Below are 26892 nucleotides of genomic sequence, written 5' to 3' on the forward strand. Positions count from 1 at the left end.
GCTCTGTAACACCTGTCCTTGGCTTAGAATCTGCAAGTTGGTGGTTCTGGGTTTGTTTGGTTTTTTTAATGGCTAACAGTGCTGTGCAGCTTCTCAGGGAACAGGGGCTGTCTGGCTTTCAGAGGGGGCAAGAGAGCTCATCTATCAAAGCACTCAGACATCAGAAGCTCCCTGTGCTAAACAATGCATAAACAACACAGACAGTCCCTCTTGGACAGGGACAGACAGTGTACCAGCATTCTGAAGTGTCCACAGCAGCAGGAATCCTCTTGCCATACCTCTGAAGTAACTCAGACCATTCTATTTTCAGCATTGGTCAGAAAGCACTTAACTTGAGAACTGCATTAGGATCATATTTACAGAGTAAAATAAATCCACTTGTAACATCAAATCATTTAACTTTCAATGAGACCCTAACAAAATGTCTACAGAGGAGAGGCAGGTAGGAAAACTCAGTCATACAGACTGTTGTGTGCACAACAGAAAGATTTTGAAACATCTGGAACAGAACAGAAGGAGTTATACTGCCTGTCACTCAACCATGTGATTACAGGATAGCTGACTTCAGAGGGCACAACTGTTATGCAAGTCCCACAAACAATTAACAGGGACAGGAATTTGAAAAGTCTTCCTACAAGCAGAGCTTAAGAACCTGTTGATCACAACTGAATCCCAAAGTTACTCAAACTTCAAGTCTGGACTAGCCAGAGAGGGAAAAAGAACATATATTACCTTTGGGTAACGCTCTAACTTCTCCTTCAGCTGAGATTCCCTCAAAGACTTTGTCATTAGTGGAGCCTCTTCCAGGCGTTTCCTAGAGACATGGGAAGAGGACAAGTTGTCACTTCTGTAATTTTATGACGTATTTTTACTTTATTAAGATAGCATCCTTAAGGTCCAAGCAGGGCTGATGAGAACTGCTCAACTGTTCCATGCATCTCTCATAGCATTTTCCCCATCTCCTGTGGTTCTTATCCCAAAATCTCACATATGAAACTATTGAGCATCAGCACCAATACCATATAAAATTACTTTTATTGTACAAGTTTAAAAATAAGTTCACCACAACAGCTGCCAGAAAAGATCTTAAGAAGAGGAGGGGAAAGTTTGTTTAGACTACTCGAGAAGAGATTAATCCAATAAAGCAGAGACTAAGGTTGGACATGATTATTCCAGGGAGGGAGAAGAGCTACTGAAGTTAAAAAAACAATACTGGGACAAGAAATTAATAAGTATTACTTAGCAACAGGGAAACAAAATAAAAATGAGAAGTTTCATTCAAGAAGATCCTTCAAGAACTGGCATGTAGACTGGTGTGCAAAAAGAAATAGTGGGTGCAAAATAAAAGTCTACCAGCATTTAAGATGAAACTAACTTTAAGAAAATAATTACGTATTTTCCCCTAAGTAATGAAATCAGCTTAGACCCAACAGATCCCATGTTCAGCTTCAGTCCCTTCTCTTTGCACTTAATTCTGAATAACCAGTGTGTAACTTGCCTTTATTTTTATCGCTGGCTGTAAGGGGAAAAGGGATTACAAGCATCAGCACATTTGAAAATTAGGTCTTTTTTGAGGGGCCTGTATTCCAGTAACCCCCAACCAAATTGACTCTAAATTTGTACCACTAAATACTCCAGATCCACAAGCAGCAGAGCAATTTTCAGGTCAATCTATATACTCATGTAGATTTCAGTGGCCTGTGGGAAGAAATGTCAGCTCCAAGTAAAGAGTTCAACTCAGACCAGGTTACAGTGTAAAGAAGACTGTTCAAAGTCTTGGAGAATTATTGTAATGTTTAAAGGAATGCTATGACCCACTTTAAATACATTCCTGAAATGAATTTCTTTAAGGAACATACAGATGGCAAAATGCTGCTGTGACTGGAAGGCCAGTTTATCTTAATCTGAGTTTTTATCGAACTGGAGTCCAATAAGTAAAACCATGAATATTTGAAAGCAAGCTACTTGAACAGTGAGATACGTAGTTAGTCAGCTTCCTATCCTTCCTCTGTGTGTATGTTTCTGTTCCAAACATTTTCAGGTCTTGACTTGTGGCTAAGTCTGATTTTGCTTTATTTCTTTTTAGGTAATGTCTCAAAGTTGGTCTCCTGATGAGGTCTAATAAATGGTTAATTCTGCTACCTAAAATACAGGGTCTTTCTTACTGGCCAAAAATGCAACAAGCTCTGCTGGTCACTGTTGCTCTGCTCAATGACAGGACACAGCACAATCTCACTCACAACAGAAAGGGAACTTGCCTCTCACTCTGCAGCTGTGCCAAACGTTTCCGTACATCATCCACTGTGACTTCAAAGAATTCATCAGGAAGCTCTTCTGGGCCATCAGGAAGTTGTTCCAGTAGGTCTAAGTGACACACAAGGGGCTCTCGTTCTACAAGCTACAGAATAAAAATTAGGTTCAATTAGTTTAAAATGCACTGTTTTGCTTATCCTATAAGGTTCCTGAAAAAGAGTAACAGGACTGTATTTGCAAACTGAAATACAATCACTAGTGTGGAATTCCTGGCACTCAGATCAGACATAGAGAGGTTGTCAGTGTTGTCATTCTTTACAGCTGATACAGCTTTGGGCACAATCCCCCTCCCAACAGCAGCAGGGATCTCTACTGCCAGGTGAGTAGCTGGCTGCTCTCCACTGTCAGTACAGGAAACTCAGGATAACAACCTCAGCAGTCACCTAAGGTAAGGAGAGAGAACTCCTTTTCAGGGAGTGCCTCTTCACCAACAATACAACGGTACTTTGTGGCCAAACCACACTTCTAGCAAGTTACAAGCGCTCAGAAATGACTATCCCAAAACCCTACCTGACCTCTCTGCTCTACTCCAAACCTCTTTCAGTATGTAACCATTTCCTTGCCACTCTACAGGCAGCACACAACTTACACAGGTGTTATCCTTCATTCTACAGACTATAGTGCCCTTGGAAGCTTTTCCATCCACCACGCACTCCTGGCTTGCATTGTGTCTTGTGTTCTCTTTGCTTCACATTCTCTTGCCACAGAGCCAACAGCCAGGGCCCACTCCTTTTCTCCTTACTCTAGGGAACAATCCTTTGCTTTGGTAAGATAGTTTTTGATCTGTTCAGCTCTCTGAACTAAACCACTGCACGGATCCATTGCACACCTTTCAAATTTTTACCCTGGTGTCTGCTGTGCAGAAGGGTCCCTTAAACAGTGAAAATTCCTTTTGTTTTGCACTTACAAAGTACTTTGCACTGAGATCAGCCTTTGGTGCAGCCAGAGCACACAGATGAGAGGGGAGCAGTTCTCTGTAGGCATCAGCTACAATAAAGGTACTTAATACTGGCAACTTTCCCTCCAGCCCAGAGGATCCATGCCGCACAGACACCCCTCTCCCCTGCCCAGCAGGGCACAGGCAGCCTGGCTGCCTGCTCCCCTGGCCTCCAGAGCCTAGAGCTGGGCATCACAATGGCAAACCTTCCAGCAAAACTATGGCCTAGCCTAGGACTGTGGCTGCAGTTATGAAAAAAACAAAACAAAATAAAAAAAAAGCCAACACCAAGACCCACAACACCAAAAAAACCTAAATCAAAGCCCCAGCCACTTAGACCAAGGTGTCCTATTTGCCATCTCTGCAGGCAGCAGGACATTATGGATCCCTCTCCAGGAAAGGTTATGTGCTCGCTGCTCTCTCTTACGCCCAAAGCAGCAGCTGTGTGTGAATACAAACCATGACCAGAGTCAAGTACACAAGAGGCAGTTACACCTCCTGGCTCTCACACAAGTCAAGCTTTCTAAATTCAAAAACGGTTTAAAGGCACAAACGTACAGAACAGCACACTGAAGGCTACAGGAGATGAAGGGAGGACACAGCCCATGGCTGAAGAGGCCCGTAGGAACAAAAACTTTGGTAGTTAATTCAGCATTTCTTCCCAGTCAGCTGTCAGCCTAACAGGGCTGTAGGCTCTGTGAATGAACCCACTGCCCATTTCTTCTCCCTTCATTCCCTCATACACTCTTTCCAATCCTAATTAACACTCCTCCCTCCATCCAGTCTCCCTTCCCCCAGGCCCCTTGGGAACAGGAGTCTTCTCAATTGTCAAAAGCACAACACAAATTACAAGGCAATGTTCACTCTACTTGTGGGCACTAAAGGGTAATTTGAGAAATTAAAAGAGCGAGGTTGTGTGGGTGGGACCCTTGGCTACTTTTAGAAAGTTGAGCAGGGTCAGCCCTAACCAGCGGGTGAAGGAGCCTGATTGCAGCTTTCCCGGGGCCCAGGGAGGGGGAGGTGCCCAGTGCTGCAGAAGGGACCCCAAGCGCCCAGGACCACCCTCTAAGAAGGAGCCTTGCTGTCCCATGATCCAGTGAGGGCACATCTACATCAGAGGCCAGAGAATTAATCAGGCCTCCCCAATAACCAGGTATACTTTAATCTCCTTAAAAAGGTTCAAGTTTCATTTCATTCTAAACACCTCCTGAAACTGGACTTCTTCCCAAAAAAACCCCAAACTCAAAAGACTGAGGAGGCGTATCCTATGGCATGTTGTGAAGGGTGCTGGGATATGATGGAGAGAACTCCCAAAATCTCCATTAACAAATCCTAAAGTTACTGTTTAGTAATGGCTCTAACAAGCACTTTAGCAAATCCCAACAGCAGCAAGTTTCCACAGGGAAAAGGCCAACCCCTGTTCAAACCATGGTGACAGCTAAAGACTGCCATCAAGGCACAGAGAATCATGACATGGCAGAGGGCAGACATATTCCAGTCCTAAGTGTTCACTCCTCTTCCTTGCTGCAGGCTCCAGAAGTCCTGAAGTGTAGACAGAATCCAAAAACTAACTTCCCACAACGATTACAGAAGAGGCTCCACGAACACCAAGTCACTTCCCAGCCCACTGCAAAGCCAATGTTTTCTGCAACTGTAACGAAAGGTGAGCATTTCCTGTAACAATAAATGGCCACCACATGGATGTTCTATCTTCCATTATGTAACCTGGAAGAAAGCAAGCTGTGTGCTTTGCTGCCCTATTTCTGTCAGAGATCTCTTCCAAGAGCCAAAGATGCTGCGTTAAAGTTTGGCAACTTCCTTCTCCAAAGTCTATACTTCTACCAAAGCTGAGATGTCGGGCCCTTTCCACGGTGAGGCTGAAGCCACACGTTCACAGTAGTGTCTGTGTAAGTGCAGTCTACATGACAAAACCAGGTGTCAGGAAGAATGCAATTCACTCTGTAGTCACCACTCTGGACCCAAGGAAGCAGGTAAGCCGAGGAAAACTTTTATTTCATTTTGGGTGAAGTAGTGGCTATAGTGCTTTCCACAGCAGCAAGCTCTCCCCAGCGACCCGCTTCCTCCCCACCACCTCTGGGAGCCCTAATCTCGTGGGGAATCTGGTGTAAAGTTACTTTCTAATAATTAACGTTCTGACATCAAAGTCAGCATGCAGCTGTCTGTAAACCATCTTTAGCCCAAGAAACGAAGGGACGCCGGCACAGATTTTATCCAGCCTCTCTCTTCAGCTTCAAAAACCACACACAGGCAAGCATTAATGGGAAGATTCCTTTATAAAAATGGACCTTTGATGTTTAAAAATAATTTGTTTTGTTTTGGGTTTTTTCCTCAGGACTGAAAAGGGACAAAAAGCAGATGCCATGTGGCTTGCCCTGCTTGGCTGTTGCTGCTGAGAGTAAGGAGAGCAGAGGATGGCAGGAATGGAGGAGGGAACAAAATGTAATCAATCAGCAGCAAAAGCACCAGAGATCAAAGGGCTTGAAAGCAGCCGTCAAAATCACATGCTGTTTAACACAAGGACAGAACCCCCCCAACAGAATCTGCAGCTGCTCCCAAAGCTGTTTTCAGACTGGAAGGGCGGCTGGCTCCAGAAGTGCCTCCGAGTGGTTTGAACTGGACTACGATTCTGAGAAAGACACGAGTTCATCAGAGTCCTTCAACCACCAGCACTCAGCCCATGCCCAACACCACAGCTCCACGTCAGGCTGTGAAGTCAGTGAAATGATGGAGGGAGTTCTGCCCCTCCAGCCAGCGTGCAGAGAAGCATGGGCAACAAGACTGGTGAAGGATACCACCACAAACCCTGACACTGCTCCCTCCCCTCCCAGACACAATGGAAACTCCTCCTTTACAAATCGCTGGTAGGTGAGAGTGCAACTGAAACAAGCAACACGTGAGACTGGACAAGTCACCCAACCCACTGTTTAGTTTTCCAAGCTCAGGGTCTATTCTAAAATGTGAAATAACACTGATTAGACGGACCCAAACATGTTTCTAATATACCAAAATATTCACCACTGGGTTGGCAAGGCCTCTTTCTGTTACTTGTGCAGTTCGTAACTGCTCAGAGTCCTTCCAGGGTCTGGTTTCTGTTCCTAAACAATTCAGAACTCATCAAGAATGAACTGCAACCACAAAGAAGTCAACCAAGGTGGAGTCTCTACATCAACAAGAAAAAATCCACAGTCTTGCTAAATTCCTCCTGGACTGAGCTCCCTTTGAAGCTCCCCAGGTATCCTTTATTTCTATTTATAGTTTTTCACTATTCAATCCTGGCTGGATCAGAACCAGAGAAGAATTCAAACCTCTAACTCTACAAGGTACCAAAGAGGCAGAAACAAGGAAGGGGGTCTCTGAAGACGAAAGCAGCCTCAGGAATGATGTGTGCAGTGAAGGAGCAAGGAAAGAACTGGTCAGTGAGAATCCAGAATGTGAAACTCATAGTGCACAATAATGAGGAGTAAGTTATTAACTGAATGGCTCTTGTGCTTAATTTTACGCTGCTTTCCAGACATACCCAACCTTGCTGAAGGCATTCAATTCCATACAGCTGCCCTACAGAAAGCACACCTCACATCATTCCCAGGTCACCCTGGGATGGCATCACAGCACTCTTCAGCCATCAGTTCTGGTATCTCTACATGGGCTCAAGTATTTTTAGTTTTCACAAACACAGTTTCACTTCAGAGACATCAACAATGGAGAGATGTGCAATTCGTCTTTCTAGGAAAGGGGTTAAAGAGAGGTAGACTTAATATTTAAGAAGTAAGATATTTTAGATCAAGACAGAAAACACTTCTATAAGCAGGCAGAAATACAGAAGTAAAAGGATGAAAGGTTTCTGCTTCATCTGCAATATTAAGAAAATGAAATTGAAGACCAAACTCTGCTCATCTTTAGCAAAGCTACACATCAGATTTTAAGAGACAAACAAGTACCTGGGGCTCAGGCGACAAAGTGGGCGTTGGTTCATGAAATCTGCATGAAATTCGAGGCACAGAGGTGTAGGCTCTCCTGGACTGTCATTTAATGCAGCTGTGTTGTTTCTATTTGAACCACTCATCAAGGATACCTAAAGGTTTAAAGTTTTGCTTGCCTCTGGACAGCAAATTCTTAAGCTCACTTCCTTCCTATTTTCTGCTTCCTTACTGAACTCAGGCAGAACTGTATGTCACCAAGGTACCTAACCCTATGACATGGGGAAAAAAGGCTTAAATCTGGAAACATCTTTTTCCTCATGGGAGCTCAGCCTCAGGCAAGGCAGGATAAAGAAAAGCCCTCATTGCCCAAACTGCAAACACGTTTTCCCTTACCTGTTCTCGCTCCTTTTGAAATTCTTGGCTGTTCTTAGACTTCTTTGGCTTAGAAGGGCCTCCAGGGCTGGAAAAAGTTGTTGGCATCTTTGAAGATGGCATATCTAACCCAGAGGATGGTGTAGCTACAGAAGAATCCCCCAGATGCTCTCCATCTCCAAAAAAAGGAACCAATGGGGTATGTTCGGGCTCTGAGGAAGGCCACAGCTCCTCCACGCTAGCATGAGTTTCTTTAGTCGAGTCTTGCTTGTGTGTGCTGCTGTTTAAAGACATGGCCACATCCCTGTGGTCCAAGTCCTTTGGGAATGTGGTTGCTTGAGGTAGGAGCACATCCTCTGCTCCCTCCATAGAGTGTGGCCTCACTGCTGGCTCATTACAAGGCACCATGGCGCCCACAGCTTCCTCCTGACCAGATGAACTGCGTTTCTTCATGACAACTCTTTAAGAAGACACCAACAGGAATAAAAATAAAATCACAATTCCAAGAGTATTGCCCTCCCCATTCTCAATGTGACCGTGACACAAAGGCAACAGCTGATTCAAATGCACCCCTGATTTAACAATTTGCTTCTTCCAGACACTCACAGAGCACAACCTCCAGCTGCTGTGAAGGGAGGGGTAGGGGACCAGGGGGTTGTGCAACAAAACAGAACAGGAACCTGCTCCACCAGAAGAAAACTGTCTTCCAGGGAAAAACAGCAGTCAGTTGTAAAGCACAGCTTCTAATCACTCCTGCCTTCTGTAAATACTGCAAGGAGCTGGCCAGGAGATCATAGAAAGGTTGCCCCTGTCCCCACCTCACCCTCCAACAGACAGCAGGAACTGCAGGGGCTGGGAGTTCAGTGCCTGAGATCCAGAGCAGGGAAGAATGAAGTGGTAGCTGATTGCCCTCTGAGAAAGACTTTTAACTTTGAATTGTCTGTTCCAATCACAGAAGAAAAAAAAAAGAAGAAAAAAAAAAGAAAAGAAACAAACAAGCTCTTTTAATCTGCACATGACTAGTCAGTGCCAGCAGCTGCAGCTGTGGGAAGCACATCTGGGCAGCAGTTTGAGATAAACAGGCAAATGCAATAATTACTGAATGCCACAATGTTTGTAGTTTTCAAATTTTTTTGCCCCTTTTTTTGGTATTTGAAACAAAATAAATTCACCACCAGAGTGGAAAGGAAAAATAACGAGGCCAAACTTTGCTCCTCCCAACCTGACAACGGCACTGCCTCCACTCAAGCCAAGTGATTTCAGTGTTGTCTTCTCCAGGGCATCTTTTCCTGATATCTGCAACAAAACCAAAGGAGAGTAATTATGGCCACTGCTTGCCCAGGAGAGCACATATAGTGCTCTTTCTAGAAAGAAGCCTATATCAAAAGAAGCACCACACAGCACCAGAAACAGATCAAAACTCATTCTTTCTACAGTTCTAAATCAGACCTGAATCTGTATTCACCTATACTGTTTTACCAAATTCACAGCTTATTAAGTGATCTCAAGGGAAGATGACCTACATGTATTTTTGTCCCATACACACACCCAAATGGGATCAAACTGCAGCAAAGCATTACTTTCACAGCAGAAGTTAAACGACAGACAGCACCTCAGAGCTGCAGGACAGCCGCCTTCCTTACATACACCTCTCATCTGCCTGCAATGACCTGTTCCAGAATAAAGACAATCTGTCCACAGAGGTCAGTGGGAAGTGAAGGGGACAGCCAGGGAGAGCAAATTCCATAATACGCACATACAAAATATTAAACAAAACTTTAATAGCAGAAGATCAAAACACAGAGAAAAGCAAATATTTATTAAAATGAAACCACTGTTTTGACTCAAGCTTTAAAAGAAGTTGGAAAGAAAAACACAAACAGGTCATTGAGCTCATTTTATGGGCTCAGAGATCTCAACGGCCCAGGGTTCTGTTCCAAGAGAGCTTTTTTCCACACAGACACGTCATGCTTTGAAAAGACCAACATTTTTCTACTTCCCCTCTCAAGAAAGTTCAAAAGAAACACTTTCCAGGTTGGAAAGTAGAGCTAAGCTTTTTCTTATTTTTTAGGGTTGACAGTTGAGAGGCCTTTGCTGCCTTACCTCATCTCGCATGTAAATACAGACTGGAGAGAATTCACCATGCTGTTCCATCAACTCCCTGCAAGAAAGAGCAAAACACTGCAGCATCTGCACAACAGCCCACCCCCTCCAAAACCAGTGCAGAGTAACAGTACAAAGTGAAATCAGCTGGCAATACTCTCCTCCATTTTCCTCCAGCAATAACCATTACATAGTTCACAGGATCTCTCTTAGACATTAGGTAAAGAATTTACTCCAATGCATTCACTTTTACTTAAACACGGTCTAAAAGTTCAACAACAAAGCAGAAATAATTAAAGTTAATTCATAAATTAGTTGATCTTACTAGATAAATTTGAGCTCATCATTCTTCGTGTGCCTCAGTACCCAATCTGGACATGACTTAATTACACTTGCTCTTTTTAATCCCTTATCTAAGTTCAAGACTTCTTTACTGTTTACAGTCACTGAACTTTCCCTGGGGAGAGGTCCATTTCTTTCCACATATGCACAGCAACAAATAGAATTAAATACTGCTCAAAAGCAAATAAACTGTGGACAAAGAATTTCCCTGTCTTAGTGTCAGTTTAAAAAAGAAAAAAGAAAGTAAACAAACAAACAAAAAAAGGAACAGCAGAAACTTCCAGATTCTGGAGACCATGGAGAAAATAAAGGCAAAGGAAAGGCTGTCACTCTAGACAAAGTGAAAATCAACCCATATTTTAGCATTTCAGAGACACAGGACACATATTATCAATTATGCAAACTTCTAACATGCCATCTGCAGAGGAAAACATAAGTGAAGATCATCATTAAAACAGGGAAAAACCAGTAAGATGCTACTCTTTCCATTTTCCTCTAGATAACAATTCTGAGGCATTCCAGTAAAAGAGAAGCTTTATTGCATATTCACTTGATCAAACACAGAAGATGGACAGGAAAAAGACAATCACTGCCTTTCATAGCAAGTCTCAGTTCTCACCTAGCCAAGATGATGTGATTTCAAAAGGAAGAAAAAAAGGATTGGCACTTGCAGCAAGAAAACCTCAGACGTCTGTAAAAACGTAAAAAGAGCCTTAAAGAATTAACCAGTACATTATGCTGAAGCATTGAAATCAGTGAGAGCATTAGATCCAACACCAGAAGAAACTCTCTTTCATGTTGGTCTCCACTCCAGCAAAGCAAAACTCAAACTGAAATCAGCTGAGAACGTGGTAAATCATGACATTAAGGAGAATAGTTTGCTTCTCACTCCAAGCATATCAGTGGTAAAAGGTGACTAGGAAAACACTGTCCACCCCGAGACAGTGGTGGTTTGGAAAGAGACTTGGCTGAATTCTCGCAAGCATTTTTTTCAGAAGCTTCAGATTCAGACATTTCAACCTAGCTCAGCCTGGGTAACTATAAAAGCTGAGAATGTTGCCCCAGGATATTCCCCATCAACACAATGAGAACTGATGAGGTTTATCCTTCTCCTTACACCCCAGCAGCTCTTGTTAACACATTCTGTCCCAGGCTCCCTGCCCTTGCAGGATATCCCCTGGTAAGGAGCAGTATGTACCATCTGCACTGCAACAGCTGGTTTATCATCAAACGCAAAACACCGGCAATTCTTCCTCATGGTAAAATTCACTTGGTCTTACTGATCTCTGCAGTCCAGCCTCAGGGAGGGAATGGCTTTCCAGTCACCCCACCAGGAAACTATCACCCATCACCTGTGACTCGAAGAGAAACCACCTCTCTGTAAAGCAGCTGAGGAAATCCCCCTGGCAGCCCAGGAACAGGACACATCCTTGCTCAGCTCCTGAGGCCTCTGGAGCCAGTTCCTGAGGACAGGTTGCCATTTTATGCTCAACTACACCAGTGTTTGTTACTGAACACCTGAGGAGCTCTGCAAATGACTGACAGGGTTATGTGAACACTTCCACTTAGCTGCCTCTTCAGCCACGAGATTCTAATCTCTGCAGTGAACTTCACAAGAAAAAACAAAACCTGCAGGACCCTAGCAGCCTTAAAAAGAATCCAGTATTTTTCACTGAAAATTAGAAGTTTTGAAAAGATATTTCTACTTCAAGCATTACTCTGCATTGTTTGTAATTTCCCAGTAGCAGTAATAGCCACACCTTCTCCTAAATATATCTGCAAAACATTGATCAACTTGGCATTCAAGTGTCAAAAACTGAAGTAGGAACTCAGACTGCTTTTATCTAGTGCATCACTTACATCTATACTTGTACCCTCAGGGTATAGTCTCTATCTTGTGGTTAAATTTGTGAGCGTTGTACCTGGGGGATGGGACAGGGAATAATTGTATGAACACGATATCAGTGGTCAAGGCTAGCTTCATTCTGACTTTTCCCGGAAAGGAGTTTAGTTAACAGAATCCCACTACTTAAAACATTCTGCCTTCAGCATCATGTAATTTAAACATGTATTTCGAGATGCAATATTACCAGACACAAAGTTATCTCAAGGATTTATGTAGGAAAAGGATCCTTTAAGAACAGTCAAAATCCAAGCAGTCAATGAAGTGCCTAGTTCTGAAGTGACTGTACATTCCATGGTCTGTGCTGTGGCCACACTGACTGCTGCTGTCAGAAAGGCTTCTGCTTCATAGCTGGGAACTCCATAAACAGGCATGCAATAAACCCAATCATTACGGAAAGACCACCTCAGGACAGGGATAACATTTTCTGTTCAGGTAACAAGGAAATAACCCTTCCCACTTCAGCAACCTGCTTGCCCAGCAGAAGACCAGAGTCTGCATACTCAAACACATCTTAATATTCATAGTTACTTAACAACAACAACTTTGTCAATATTATATCACTTAGTCTTTCTGTTATGTCCAAAATAATTCACAAAGGAGCTGATTAAAAGAATACATATATACAATCAATGTCTTACACCATATTGTAACACAAATCTATTTAGCCCAGCACAAAGTGACAAAAGAAACTGAATGGGGAAGGAGTCAACCAGCCTACGGAGCAGAAGATGAAGGGAAGTAGCCATTAAATTCCATGAAAATTCATCAAGGACATTTACACTTAGACTCAAAACTCAGCTGCAATAACATGTAAGTGAAACAGCTGCAACCAGAAGTCACTCAGGACCGAAAGAACCACTGCAAAACTATGATACCCAATCCTTGAGTAATTCTCAAGAGCAAGAGAAGATCAAAGACTTCCAGATGGAGGATGTGGGGGAGCAAACCTGTTAAGCACAGACCAGAACTAAGACTTCTGTTTGGTTTAATTGTAGCAGTCTATATGCCATTTTGATCAAAAGGTTAAAACTTAAAAGCTTGCAACACCACAGTGGTATGAGACAAGGTGAGTCACAAAGAAACCCAGAGGTAGCAAATCCAAACTGAGCAACCTGTAAAACCAGTCCTGAGGGTCAGATCTAGTTTAGGAAAGCCAGGGGCTGAGAACTACTTCCAGACCAGCTGCAACACATCCCAAAGAGTCCCAAGGCACCAGTCTTTCAGAACAGTTCTCCCAGCCACAACAAATCCTATTGTGCAGAAAGTGACAGACACACCAGTGCATCCAAACTACTATATTCAAGCTTCAGACTATGAAACACAGTTAACTCTCCAACTCAAGGTGAACAACCAAACCACCACCAGAATAGTCTGCCTCCATTTGTAGTTCCACAATTAGTTATTCTCTGTCAGGGACAGAAAGCCCTACACAATGCTCTGCAGGAATCAAGAGATTAAGTTTCTCATACAAAGGAGCATAATATTGTGATTCAAGACTCAGACTCCAACCTCCCTCTCTCCTCTGGCAGCAGTACCCCAGTAAGTTCCCAAAGCCAATGCCTGATGATGAAAGGCAGAAAAAAAAATCTTGTCTTTATTGGAAAATTGGAACAAAAGATCACCAAAGAGACTGGCCTTTAGCACACCATAGCAGGCTACTGTGCTCAGACTTCTCCAGGCAATTCAGGAGAGATACTCATCTCTACCTCATTTCCAATGGGTTTTGCTTCCAATTAGGATCAGCTGTATCCCTACAGGAATCCTCAATAACAGTGCACAAAAGATAAAGGACTGCTGAAACACAGAGAAACAGTACAGAATCACAGAAATGGCAGACAGAACAGCCCAGAGGAAAAAAAGCTTGAACCTCAAGCTGCCTATCAGGAAAGGTGTATGATCACCATTCAGGAGAAAAGAACCCGAGGCACAATGGAACGTGCCCTCACCAAAGACCCACAGGAGAGCAAGCCAGTTTGTCTTACAGAATCTAGTCTCATTCACTTTTCCAAAAACTGCTTTCCACTTCAATCCAAGCAACTCTTTCAGTCATCTTCTAAAAATGTATGGAAAATATCTAAACCTAATGAATGACACCACAGAATTAGTGAAGAGTCACAATTACTATCAAAGATGTCTCTGAGTGTCCAGAGTGCAATCACTCCCACGTACAAGAGCCCCCAAAGCTGCTGAAGCTGCCAGGCGGGCAAGAGTGGGAGACAGAAAGGCAGCAGCTCTCCCAGGCCTCACGCTCAAAGAGCAGACGACGCTGTGCACTCAACCAGCCCCTGCAGCACAGACTCCAGGCGAAGATCCCCAGAGACTTGTTTTTGTCTAACTCTTGGAAGCTCCTCCTCCAGCTGCTGCTAATCCATTACATGCACCCACTGAGGGGAAGCACACACATCAAACACACTGTCCTCTCTTTGATGTGCTCCTCTTCAGAAGGGGAACGGCAAGCAGATTAGATTCCTTCATGTAGTGATCTGACAGGGCCTGTAAACATCTTGTGCAAGGACTGCCGCACGCTGAGAGGAGGAGCAACCCTACAATAGCTTCCAGACCTTCTTCAGATCCAATTAGCCGAGATGGACGCTGGAAACCCAGGGGAAATTCCAGTGGATTTAGAATACTTCCCCTCACGCACTTAGAGCAGCTGAGCATTCCAGGAAAATGTCTCCAGTTGGAAAGTCCAAGGAAGGATTCAGCAAATATCAACAATTAGCTGACTAGTTAGTCTACGTGAATCCAAACACACTGAACAGCAGCTCAGCCCATGAAATCCATAAAGATGGCTGTAGATCCAGCTTGTTCTAAGTCACACACAGCACCTTTGCTGCTTGTTGAACTTAATCAAAAGTTTGCAAAGTCCATCCAAACATCTCAGCTCAGCTTTAAGAGGGCAGAAAACAGCAGCTGTGTTCTGAACTAGTTAAGAATGCATAGCACAGTGCAGCAGTTAGAAGCTTAAGAGCAGCATGTATATTAAGTAGTAGTATTACAATAACCTGTAAACAATAAAACCACTTCAAAAGAGCAAAATTATATAAAAAGCTCAAAATCTAAACCGAATAAATAGTCAACTAATGTGTGAGAAAGCCACACAAAGGCTATTTGTCACTGTCAATTATTAACACCCCCACCAGTCTAGCAGTCCCCAAACTGCAACAGGCACTCCTCTCCTCCCAGAGGGCACAAAGGATGTAGAGTAAAGGACAAGAGGGAACTTAAAACACTTATTAAAATCATATCTGGGCTTTCTGGTCTACCTCTTTCCTCAATTAAAAGAATTCTTTTCTCTCTAGCATTTACATGAAAACGGTTCCTTTTGACTTCTACTCATAAGTCACAGTGTAGACCTAGTCCCTAACAATTAAAAATAGAATGGCCATCACAGCTTCAAGGCTTCATCTTCCAAGCCGTGAGAAAAGAACTGTCTTTCTTTTAGAAAAGTTTATCAGCTCGACATTTCAAAACAATACAGTGTTTTTAATTCAAAACTCAAGAGATAACACTGAATGTAGACTGGACTCAAATAATAAGATTTCTAACCCATGTACATACTCAATAAATGTAGAAGCATAAATTCTTCCATTTAAGCAGGATCTAATCAGTCTTTTGAAGATTCCACATTAGCCTGCTGAGAGCTCCAGATTTCCCTGAAGAACTTGCACAACAGCAAGCCTCAAAAGCAACAGCAACTCATTTAAGAACCACCTGCACTACAGGGAACTGCAGCACAGAAATACTGGGGATCAAGATCATCCAGGCTGGCACCTCACCTCTGGCAGTAACTTGACTTCAAACACGTTTGTGTAAAAGGCAGGTGGGGCAACATGTCCCAGTTTAGTATAAGTGCTTCACAGCTTTAGCAGTTTGTTACAAGTTTATGCCCCGAATCAGGAGTGCTACTGCAGGATTAAAAAATAATAATATAACTATGGAGTGTCAAATCTGAAAGAGCAAGGAAAAGGCAAACATATCTGTAATAAAGGAGAAACCACAGTCAAATAACGCAAACTCTACAAATCTGAAGGATTCAGCCGGATCACCATAACAACAAGTAACTACTGCCATGCAGAGATCCATCCAAACAAGAATTTTCTCACTGCGTTGCTCACCTGATTTTTGCAAAATGATTGAGAAGTTCCCACAGAGTCTGTTGGCAGAGGAAGGTGTCTTGCAAACGGGAGCCATCATCTAGTTGTAATGCTATCCGAACCTATTGGAAAAACACAGTGAATTCATCTGAAAATTGAATGAAAACTTTTCTTTCTTCACAACTTTTTAAAGTATTTCAGTGCTCCTTGTCCATATGTGCAGGCATTCTGGCCTGAATTCCAGTTTGTTGGGATGGACTTCTCCTGAGCATGGGGGAGGCTATCCTGGAAAACTAACCAGCTTTCAGGGGCCCCTCTTCCCTGTCATATCTTGAACTGGAACACGTTCAGATAAAAGCTAGTGCAAACATCCCAAGTAATGTGTCATCATGAGCAACTAAGTTGTTCTGGTTTACACCAGATGAAACTTTACAGAAAGGATCTTCACACCTACATAAAACAAATACCAGTAAGGCAGAAAGGACTGATGCAGCTGCACAACTTAAAACACCAACACAGAGCTCTGTCCACTTCAGCATCAGTTTGCAGAACAACTTCCCTGGGGCAAAACAAGCAGAGTACTTGCACATCCACACAGAGAAAGCATGAGTACAGTCCCCATGGATCCCTGCATTACTGAAGACCTAAACAACCATTACCAGTCCAACAAAACAACATTTGCAACTCACTAATGCTTTCTAATCACCAAACTTTGACATGCAATACCAGAGTGAAGTAGCAAAAAAATCTCAAAAATAATTCTGGATGTTCAGTTATCAAATTCTTGAACTACTGCAGAAAAAGGCAAGGGCCAGCTAGCTGCCTATTTTAACAGGCTTTCTCCAGCCTGGAATGTGAACATCCACGTTCATTAGCTGGTGCTACATGCACTTCAGAGAACTGCTTCCCCACTCCTCCCAAAAAAAAAAATCCAAAGTATTTCTAAAATGAACACATGCTGAAGAACCTCAAACTCCTGACCATCTCAAGGGAAAAGTCTAGCAGCTGACCAAGAGATGGAGAATGGCAGTGCATTTCAGGTGTTCATGTTTTTGGGGTTTTTTTTTACCTTTTAGAGAATATTCAGCCTTCTCCAGAATGTCTAACTCTTAGGTTTTCCCAATTAGCTCACTTGCCTAAAGAAAAATCCTAAAAAAAACCATAGCCACTAGATGGAACCTGGTTTCTCCAGTCAACTACAGTTTTCTGAAGTCCACAGAAACTGGCCTTATTCCAAAGCCTGAGAAAGACATTAGCCCAGGACAGCCAAAGACACTTTCTTTCATTCTGTGTTTTCACATGTCCCTACCAACACTTTCAGTCAGCTTCACTATGAGTGCAAGATGTGTGTGCAAGCAGGAGGGCAGAGGGGGAGAGAAAGAGAGGGAGATGGGAAAACAGACACCACACACTCCAGCAATCGACTGTGATTTCCGCGGAGGAATATGTTTGTCATCTGCCTCAGCTCCCACCAATCCTCACAGGACTGCAAATGTTGATCTGCTGGAGACAGGAATTCTTCTACATAAAGGAAACAGTGGCATCATTAACAACGAGCCAACAGAACAATGTCGTTTCATCCCACCACTAACACAACCTCCTGGTTTCTCCTACGTGGGAGACAAGCCTTAGATTATTCTCAGCAACAGCAGAGTGATGACAGCTGACATCACCATTCTGTAAGAATCCAGCCCAGAAACTCAGACTACCAGTTGCATCAGTTGTTGAGCGACAGTTCAAAGCTAAACATGTCACGAAAGTTCTATTCAGTCAATTAGAAAAGTCTCTTTAAAGATCCCAAGCGCTACTTAAAATAATAGAGACCAGTGACAATTATCATCTAAGTTTACAAACATTTAAACAAAAGGCTGACAACTTTAACACAAGAGCTGAACTCATGGTCACCTGCCATCACAAGTGGAAATTGTTCCATTTTTCACTAAAGAACTGTCTTATGGGAAACAATGTTTTCTACATGCAAAGGCAAATCCAAAAGCTTTCTATTTTTAAAATATCAAATTTGCTGAACAAACTCATAATTTATCGAAACGTGTATTCTGTTTCCAGGGTAACTGCTGTCACCAGAGGGAAGCACACCTACTTCCACCCACATTATCTTAACAGAAGATAGAATAATAGAAGACACAGAATCAGATTCATCCCAACATTACTGCAGCCAGCCAGAATGACCAACTCTGCATCTCAACTGACACCACAGCCCAGTCACAGCCACCTGGCTGTTTTAAACTCCTTAGTCTTTGGCACATGCTCCCTGTGACAGGGAATTCTTTTAGTCAATTGTTCTGTACCAAGTCTTTTCTTACACTGTGAAATTCTCCCAAGTGGAATCTCTGCTCAAATTTGTGGGACAGTGACTCTGTTCAGGCTCCACCCTTCACACATGCATTTGCTGCATCCTCTCACCCCCAGGACAAAGCAATGAGCACTCTGAGAGAAGACTCACTTCTGTAGATTCTTCTGCTGAACTACAACTAAATAGTAACAACTTACACTTCTTTTAGCTCTTCTCTTTTGGGATCTAAACTAGTGATTCCATGCTATAACCTCTCTCCTACAGTGCACACAGTCCTTCTTACCCTTTCTCATAATATAACTTTGGGGGGAAAAAAATAAAATTGCTGTTTTCCTTCAGTACCTCTCAACCTCCCAACTGGACACAAATGTCAGATAAAGTCATCACTGCACCATTTCAACAGAAACACTTTCCTCTGGACGACAAACTCCATTCCATCACAATCTTTCACTGAAAATTTTAAGCAGATGCTCCCAGTTTGTGGTATTTTTTTTAACTAAAGACGTCATTTGAAGCACAAACTTCTTTCTACCACAAAGTCAGAAAGAAGGCATTAGTGCCAAAACAAAGAACATGGAGGTTTTACAGAGAAAAACATCAACATCAGTGACCCCTAAAAGTACATTGCACACCCACAGTGAACTAGAGCAGAGATTCCAAAGCCGCCTCACAACACAAAGTTCACATTTCAACATATCAGTTTCTCTCTGTGACAGCAAGAGCAACTGCCTACAACAAACACCACTAACTTGTCAGCTTGGCTGACAGACATTAAGAGATCAGCACCAATAGACCTGAAACTTGCATAAAAATTGAGAAACTCCCCCTGAGGAAGTCAGAAAGAAGAGCGATGACTGTCAGCAATGACTGTCAGCAATAGACAAATTTTCATTCCTAGGCTACTTAAATAAGACCATACATCACTTTTATGACATAAAAAGTTCACACACATTAACACCTATGTGTCACTTTAACAGTTATGCCTCCAGCCATTACAGTGACATGTATAGATTTTTACACTCCTAAATGTGGCAATAATTCCTAGAGAACACAGCATCCATAAGCCCTTTTCAAATCATACTAAATAGGGACATTTGGCCACTGCTGGGGACAGCGTATGTAACAAAAGACTCTAAAGCTGTGTGAACACACCATGACCAGCAATGCTGGGAAAGCAGCAAAAGAGAATTCTGTAAGAATTTGAGATTTAGTCAAAATCCAGAGGCAGACAACAGCAACTGTAACTGAAATTAGGAAAGGGAACTGAGTTAGTCATCAGTGATGCTTAAGTTCCTAGGCGTCCACGACTACTAGTTTTTCAGCTCCCCAAATGAACCCATTCTCCTCCAACACACAGTTGGCACCATATGCTCATGCAGAACATAAGCAAAGACTTTCAACTAAATCAGCACTTTCCACTGCACTTCAACCTGTCTTCAGCTGGTCTCCTGCACAGGCATTGGCCACACTGAGCTGTGCTCTTGCTCATCAGATAGGATGGGATCATATCAGCAGAACTGGTAACTCAACAAATCAGGTCACACTGTGTAAACAAACATACCGTGGTTCCAGCTTCTGCTCTGTTAGTGACTGGCACCATCTCCAGCTTGGCATTGTTGGGCAGCCTGGCGAACCTCCACTGCAACGACAGGTCCAAAATGCTCCTCTGAAACCTGAAGGAGAACATAGTCTTTGAACAATACAAAGTCCAGGTATTGAGCAAGAGAATTCCCCAGAGGCTGACTAGAAGCCATGGAACTCGATTCAACAATGGACAACTGGTAATTCAGAAAACAATCGTCAACAAAAGCTATTCTGTTCACCAAAACAGCTGCAGTTTGTAGAGGTCACAGAGAAAATACTCAAATGTATGTTTCTTCTTAGGCTTTAAAGAGATAAATAACAACTGACTACATAACCAAGCCTGGTTAAATACCAAGATACTCTTGTTTTAGTGCCGCTCAGAGAAATGGCCTCTCGATTACGACACCATAAAGGCAGAGGGTCAAACCCCCAGGTAAGAGGGGAGACGGGTGCTGCCACTGTGTGACCTGGGCGAGGTTCGCGCGTGGGGCCGTGCCCGCGGCAGTGACACGGGGCCATCGGGAGGCCCTGACCTGACCCTCGGTGTGTGGCCCGGCCCCCAGGACGCCACCGCCCGCCGCGGGTCCGCCGGGCCCGGGACACCCCCCGGGCGGGCCGCGGACTCCGGCAGCGCCAGACCCGGCCCGGCGGGCGGGGCCTCTCCCAGGGCCGCGGGCAGCCGGGCCCGGCTCCGCGACGAGACTCACTTCAGGCCGTACTCGCCGGGACTGCCGCCCTGTTTCCTGCAGACCTCCTCGAGGACCTGCGGAGAGAACAGAGGCGTCACGGCCGGCCCGCGGCCCCGCCGGCCCGCCCTCCCCGCTGTGGACCCACCTGGAGCAGGACCGTGCCGGGCCCCACCCGCACCGTGACCCGCCGCCCGCTGGGCGCCAGCACCGACACCGCGGCGCCGCCCCCACCCGCTGCCGCCATCTTCCGCCAGCGCCGGACCCGCGGCCGGGGCGGAGCCGGCCCGGGGCCGTCCTGCTGCGGGCCCGTCCTGCTGCGGGCCCGCCCCGCCGCGGCCGGGCCGCGGCCGAGGGAGCGGAGCGGAGAGAACCGGCCCGGCCGGGTGGCTGTGGAAGCGCGTCGCGGGCGAGTCCCGGGCAGGCGGCTCTGGAGCCGGGGCCGGAGCGGAGCTGTCCGCCCGCGACGGGCGGCGGTTCCCGGAGCGCTCGGGGCTCGCGGCAGCAGCGGCCCCCGGCAGGGCAGACGCGGGGCGGCTCGGGCGGCTCCCCCGGCGAAGGGCGGGGGCGACCCCCGGCCCTGCCCGCTGGGCCGTGGTGGGGGCGGCTCCGGGGCCGGGCCCGCAGCTCCGAGGGGAGCGGGAGGGGAGCGGCCGCACGTCCCGCCGTGGCTGACGGCGCTGCGTTGCCCCTTGGGTTTCCAGTGTCGGGATCAGTCACCTGCTCCGAGGAAATAAAACATTTCCTGGTCGTACCGGGACACCCCCCCCCCGGCAGCGTAAGGGGTGACCCCGGACCGAGCGCATCGGCCCTGCCAGCACCGCGGGCAGCGCCGGCCGCCCCGGGCCGGGCACCGCTGGTGGCCACAACTCCCTTGGGCTGATGGATTCCTGGCTCTCTCCCGAGCAGTGATACCGAAGATCCCTGCGCCTACAGGGAAGGTTAAATAACAGCCAAATAACAGCCAAATAACAGCCAAATAACAGCCCTGGCGACCCCCGCATGTCAGAAGGGAGCGTTCTGCCGCGTTCCCAGTGCCACGGGAGTGTCCAGGCAGTGTAACAATCAGGGCATCGCTGGTCAGACCAACCACAGCATCCTGCTGCCCTTGAAAGCCATTTCTTCTCGCCAAAAAAAAGGATAAAAAAGTTAGTTGGAAACGTCATGGCCAGTGCTGCTGCAAAGTCAGCTGGTTAGGTGAGATGGCTGCAGCCAAGGAACCAAAATAATCATATATATTACAATACAAAATTTCCCAGAGACTTTATTTCATTTATGGACTTCTCCTTCAGTCTCAGCAAGGCCTTCTTCAGTCAAAGGCACTCTCAGATTCAATGACAGTCTGTTTTGTTTGCTATCATAAAAAAACCCCAACTTTTTAGTTTGAGTAACCACTGGAATTTATTTAGCCTAAGTTGTAACCACATGCCAAATACTTTCTCTACTTCTATATTTATCATATATGTTAAGCTTAAGTCCTCACTGCTACCCCCAGCACCCACAAAAATGTCTGCTTTGCTTGGCTTATAAAGGAAAAAGATCCTTTTATGGAAAGATGCTTTTGTAAGAGATAACACTTGTTTTACCATGTCAGCAGTGTGGGAGAAAGGAGAAGAAGAGTGGATGGGAATTTTAATGACGAAGAGACATCTGTTTTCTTATATATGTGGATTCACTGTAACTGTTCAGTGAGATGTAGCAATAATAATAAAGGATGCCCAGGTCTATAATGTTTAAAACAATGCTTTAAAATGTCTTTGTGTTTGTTCTTTCCATTCCATTGGGCAGTATCATTGCCATAGCACTTATAAAGTGTTCAGGATATATTATATAATTCCCTATCTTTTCAATTGCCTTTTGCTGTAAAATACATGAAGATTAAGGGCAAGATTGTTCTGAAAGTTGACACACTTTTGCCTAAAAAAGGGTGTAGCACTAAACCTGCATTATATAGGGAAACTGTTGTTTAAACATGTCTTAAAATGGCTTTTTGTGGTCTCTTTACAAACATATGCTTCTTCCCAGCACCCCCCACGACAAGTGTTATCCATGCAGGAATGTCCTGGGAAGGTGTCCTGAGGTGTTTCCCATTGGTCCTTGTTAACCCCTTCCTGTGATTGGGTGTTCCTGTAAGCCCCTTGAGACTTCTGATTGGTTACTCTGTGAATCCTCCTAAACCCTATTGGTTACTCTGTGAATCCTCCTAAACCCTATTGGTTACTCTGTGAATCCTCCTAAACCCTATTGGTTACTCTCCTAATCCTCCTAAACCCTATAAATGTAACATCCTCAACAATAAACTCTCTTTTGCCTCCTCTCCACGCCCGGTGTCCTGTCTCTGTGCCGGCCATGGGGCCACGTGCGGGGGTGTGTGGGGGGAGCACCTCTCCCCTCCAGGGTCAGGGTCAGAAGAGACCCCTGAAGAAACCCCTGGAGTTCCCTTTCCCCATCCTTCAAGGTGTCAGAATGGTTCCTCAGATGGAAATGGAACTAGAACTGGGCCGCCCCACGTCGTGGGTGGGGAAAGGGATCCAGAAAAGGGTGCAACAAATATCTACAATGTTCAAGTCCTTCTTAGTCTTTAAAATAGAGCAGAGATCCAAAGCTCTTCTAGCATCTCACACATAATGAAGATATCCTGTTCTTCCACTAATTAATACCTTTACAGAAGGTATGAAGGAGAAGAAACAATTAAGATGGCTCTGTTAACTGCAGTGATTATCCTGCTGCTCAGGCAGAGCAGCCATTCCATTTTAAAAGAAGCATTTTGGGTTACATAGCCCAAAACACTGGTCTCATTTCTGGGTGGGGGTAGCTCCTATTTGATGTTTGAAGCAGGCAGCTGTTTCCTATTTTGTATTTGGAAGTGACACATCTCTTAAAGAAATGTTGCTCCTGTTAAAAAGATACCAATGTAATTTGAGCTGAACACTTCCAAGTTGCAGGATTAGAGGTGCTCTGGTTATTAATGGCATGGCATAATCAGAAAGTTGCATGGAGGTGAAGGGTCACATTTCATACCCAGAGCCACTTCTAATCTCAAATATTTATCTGAAATTAGAAGCATCAGGAGAGAAAGAAGAGGGAGGTAACTACAACCTGCAGTTCATTAAAGTGCCACAAAGAAAGAGGAACTCATTAGGGAATAGCTGAAAACACCCTTAATTCAGATTTCTGCCACTGGCTGAAGGATGCCTGCAAATCTACCAGGTGAGCCTCAGCCAAACAATGTCCTCCAAAAACTTCTCATAAATTGCATTTCTTTAGTAATTACAGTGAACACACCACAGAATGACCTTCCTTAATCCCACCTTTCAGGCAGCTGGTGCTTTGCATTCAACATGTAGCCCTGGCACCGTCTGCTTCTGCATTCAGTCACAGGCACACAGGGAGCAACACACATTTGCTTCTTCATAAAGCAGCAAAACCTCTCCCCACTTTTTTTCTTTCTTCTTTCAAAACGAATAGGAAATTAGCTGTGAACATCCAGAAACACGTAGTAACCAGCTCCAAAACATGATGCAGAACAAGCTACTTATCACAGTAACAATGATTCTGGAAAGTGTTTCCTGCTGCCTGTACAAACGTCACTGACTGCACAGAGTCCTGGAGACATTCAGTGCTCGGTTCTCACCCGAGCATCGCCCAGCACCTCACACTTGTACCCAGGCTATGAGCGGGCTCTGCTGCTCTCCCAGAGTGCTTTACACCTCCCAGCCCCAGGGTCAGAGGAGGCAGCAGTAGCATGACTGTGCAAAAATAGGATTGTTCCTGTTGGGGAGTATTGTTCTATGGGGTAACAGACACCACACACACACACACACTCTTCTGATCAACACAAGACCCAAGAAACAAACCAGAGAACTTCCACTGAGCCAGGCTGCAGAGTGGCTCAAATGAGGCGTTGAGACCTGGCTACCCATGGCATGAGGCCTTACACAGGACTCCAGGTGTAACCCTCTTGATTCCTGACAGGGAAACACCCAAATGACAAGTGCTGGGCCTGCTTTGGTCCTGGCAGGGTATGAGGGAACTCAGAACTGTCTCATAAACTTTTGCATAGCATAGTCCAATATGCTGAACATATAGAACTATCTTGGGACATAGTGGAATACATTATGCAGGACATTTCACTTTGGAAGGTATTAAATGAAAACAGCATCTCCCTTGACATTATTCCCAATCGTTAAAAGTTTATTGCTTGCCTCTTACACGCCTCACTCCTACCAATAAAAATGCCCAATCTTGAGTGCCTGGAGCAGGACTCCAATTCTTTCAGCTCTCTCTGAGCTTCCTTTTGTTCTGAGCCTCATCTATTCAATGTAGGCAGTCTCTTAGCAAAGGATTAAAACTCACTGAAACCTTCATGCTGAAGGACAGTGTTATAACCTTCTCTAAAATCTGTATTACTTTGATGTTCTCTCAAGTTCAGTATGTCAAGGAGTTGAACGGTACCAGATTTAAATGTCTAAAAGTCAAAGTCTGTCATGCCAGACCGTCCTACAGCCTTACATTCTTCCTCACAGCCCCTTGCTCTGCCATGGCAGGTAATAAAACATTTTACTGAGCTTTGGAAGGATAACAAGAGCGCTCTGAAAGACCCCTCCTAAGTGACCTGAACCAGAGCTAATAAAGCTGAGGTGGGCTCAGTAAAGACAAGCCAGGCAAAATTTAAATTTTTTTGCATCACCTCTTGGGACAAAGGTCTGCAACTTTAACATATATTCCTCTCTGCCCCTAGGTTCTTCCCTGGTGCATGATACCCCTCTTAATGCACCAGCTGGTACAAGGCCTTATGGAGTGCAGGAATTCAGCCCTCCACAGAGAGAAAGAGCACAGGCACCAGAAGGAACACAAGCTCAGCAGCAGGAGGCATGGCTGCTTTTCTCTGAAGGATGGAGTTCAGCAATCTTATCCCTCCTGGTTTCTTGCTGTAGCTATTGGACTATGAGGTCCTGGAGTTGTTTATGCCAACTGCTCCAGCAATCCTGGAGCACTCTGAGGACTTACTGCTCTCTCTGTTCAGGTTTTGCACCAACAGAGCAGTTTGCAGCTGCAGCTATGCTCCGGCTGACCAACGAGCTCTGCAACTTGTGGAACCTAGTCCCAGTGATCCATTGTTCAGACCTGGCACAACCAGTGAAGAAAGGATGTTTAGTCCAGTGTAGGGAAAGAGATGATAATATAGGAATGTACTAGGACCACACACCTATCAGGGAGTGAATATAGTGCATTTGTGGAGGGGTATGGTCAATTTAATGGCTATTCCTGACTATAAAGTTACCATGGGTAATATCAGCACTTACATGAAACATTTGAAGGTAAAAATCTGAGTGAGGACAGAGCAAAAACTGAGAGTATGTAAGAGTAATTGAAAGATAAAAGCCCCAACACGGCAAGCAAACCAAACCAACGTGCTACGTGTGTAGGAAAAAGAGAGCTGGGGACACACTCAGAAAGTCCAAATATGATAAGGTAAAAAATATAGTTGCAGCAGCTGGACAGCCCTAAGTCCTGCTTGACAAAAAGCCCTTCCACGTGCTATTTTAAGACTGTACTATTTTCACCTTTTCTGATCACAGATAGATTATATTTCCCAGTAAAGACAGCCTCCCTGCTCCTTTCTGGAGGGCTGTTTAAGAGCACGAGCTGTCCCATTTTGTACCTACATCAATAACTTAAAACATAGCATTATCTCTGTTTTTCCTCGGTTTTCAATTCCAAGGTCTGAGATAAGGGCAGCACTTCCATAGATTCCCCCTCTCTGAGACGACCCACGCTCTGGTGACAACAGGGCTTTTTCTCCAGGATTCTTCTTGCAAACACTGGAATCGTCCGGGGCCCCCCTAGAACAACCGGGAGGAGCCGGCGGCGGTAAAGCTGCCGAGAGCACCCAGGCGAACCCTCGGCGGTGCGAAGGCTCGGCCCCCGGGAAAGCCGCGCCGTCGGCCGGGGGCTGCAGGGGGCCCGGGACCCCCCACCTCGGGCCCGCCGCTCCCCGACCGGCCCGGGGCCTCCGCGCCCCCTCCCGCTCTCGGCAGCAGCATCCCCCGGCCGGGGGCGATCCGCCGCCCGCCCCGGTCACCCGCGGGAGCTACGCGGACCGGACGCCGATGTCTGGGGCCAAATGACCGGCCTCCCGCTGCGCCCCGCGGACTGGGGCAAGGCCGGAGCCCGGCTCCGCGGCCCACTCCCGGGCCGGCGCGGAGGGCCCCGCACCGGGGCGGCCGGGGGGCGCAGGGCCGAGCCCCGCCGGCAGAGCGGCGGCGGCACGTCCCGGGGCGGGGCGGGCAGTGC

The 26892-nt window shown here is 45.3% G+C and overlaps 1 protein-coding gene and 1 long non-coding RNA gene across 3 annotated transcripts in view; one reads left to right on the forward strand and one right to left on the reverse strand.

The window, feature by feature from the left end:
- ASPSCR1 (ASPSCR1, UBX domain containing tether for SLC2A4) overlaps positions 1-20857 on the reverse strand; it is a 38988-nt gene extending 18131 nt beyond the window's left edge. The window contains exons 1-9 of one of the 2 annotated variants that reach the window (XM_027667468.1): positions 20744-20857; positions 20617-20672; positions 19887-19998; positions 16033-16133; positions 9667-9724; positions 8786-8859; positions 7585-8023; positions 2259-2398; positions 733-814 (exon numbers count right to left, since the gene is read on the reverse strand). In XM_027667468.1, the coding sequence (XP_027523269.1) occupies positions 733-814; positions 2259-2398; positions 7585-8023; positions 8786-8859; positions 9667-9724; positions 16033-16133; positions 19887-19998; positions 20617-20672; positions 20744-20842 (1161 nt within the window). In that variant the 5' untranslated portion in view covers positions 20843-20857. The remainder of the gene's footprint in view (positions 1-732; positions 815-2258; positions 2399-7584; positions 8024-8785; positions 8860-9666; positions 9725-16032; positions 16134-19886; positions 19999-20616; positions 20673-20743) is intronic. The other variant, XM_027667469.1, reaches the window with a different exon arrangement.
- LOC113958886 lies at positions 19996-20752 on the forward strand. The gene is made up of 3 exons (XR_003531648.1): positions 19996-20106; positions 20210-20342; positions 20659-20752. It is a non-coding gene; the product is annotated as an uncharacterized LOC113958886 (long non-coding RNA).
- Positions 20858-26892: the final 6035 nt, after the last annotated feature.

The sequence above is a fragment of the Corapipo altera genome, unplaced genomic scaffold, assembly GCF_003945725.1.
Source record: "Corapipo altera isolate COAL_440 unplaced genomic scaffold, ASM394572v1 305, whole genome shotgun sequence".
NCBI classification, from domain to species: domain Eukaryota; kingdom Metazoa; phylum Chordata; class Aves; order Passeriformes; family Pipridae; genus Corapipo; species Corapipo altera.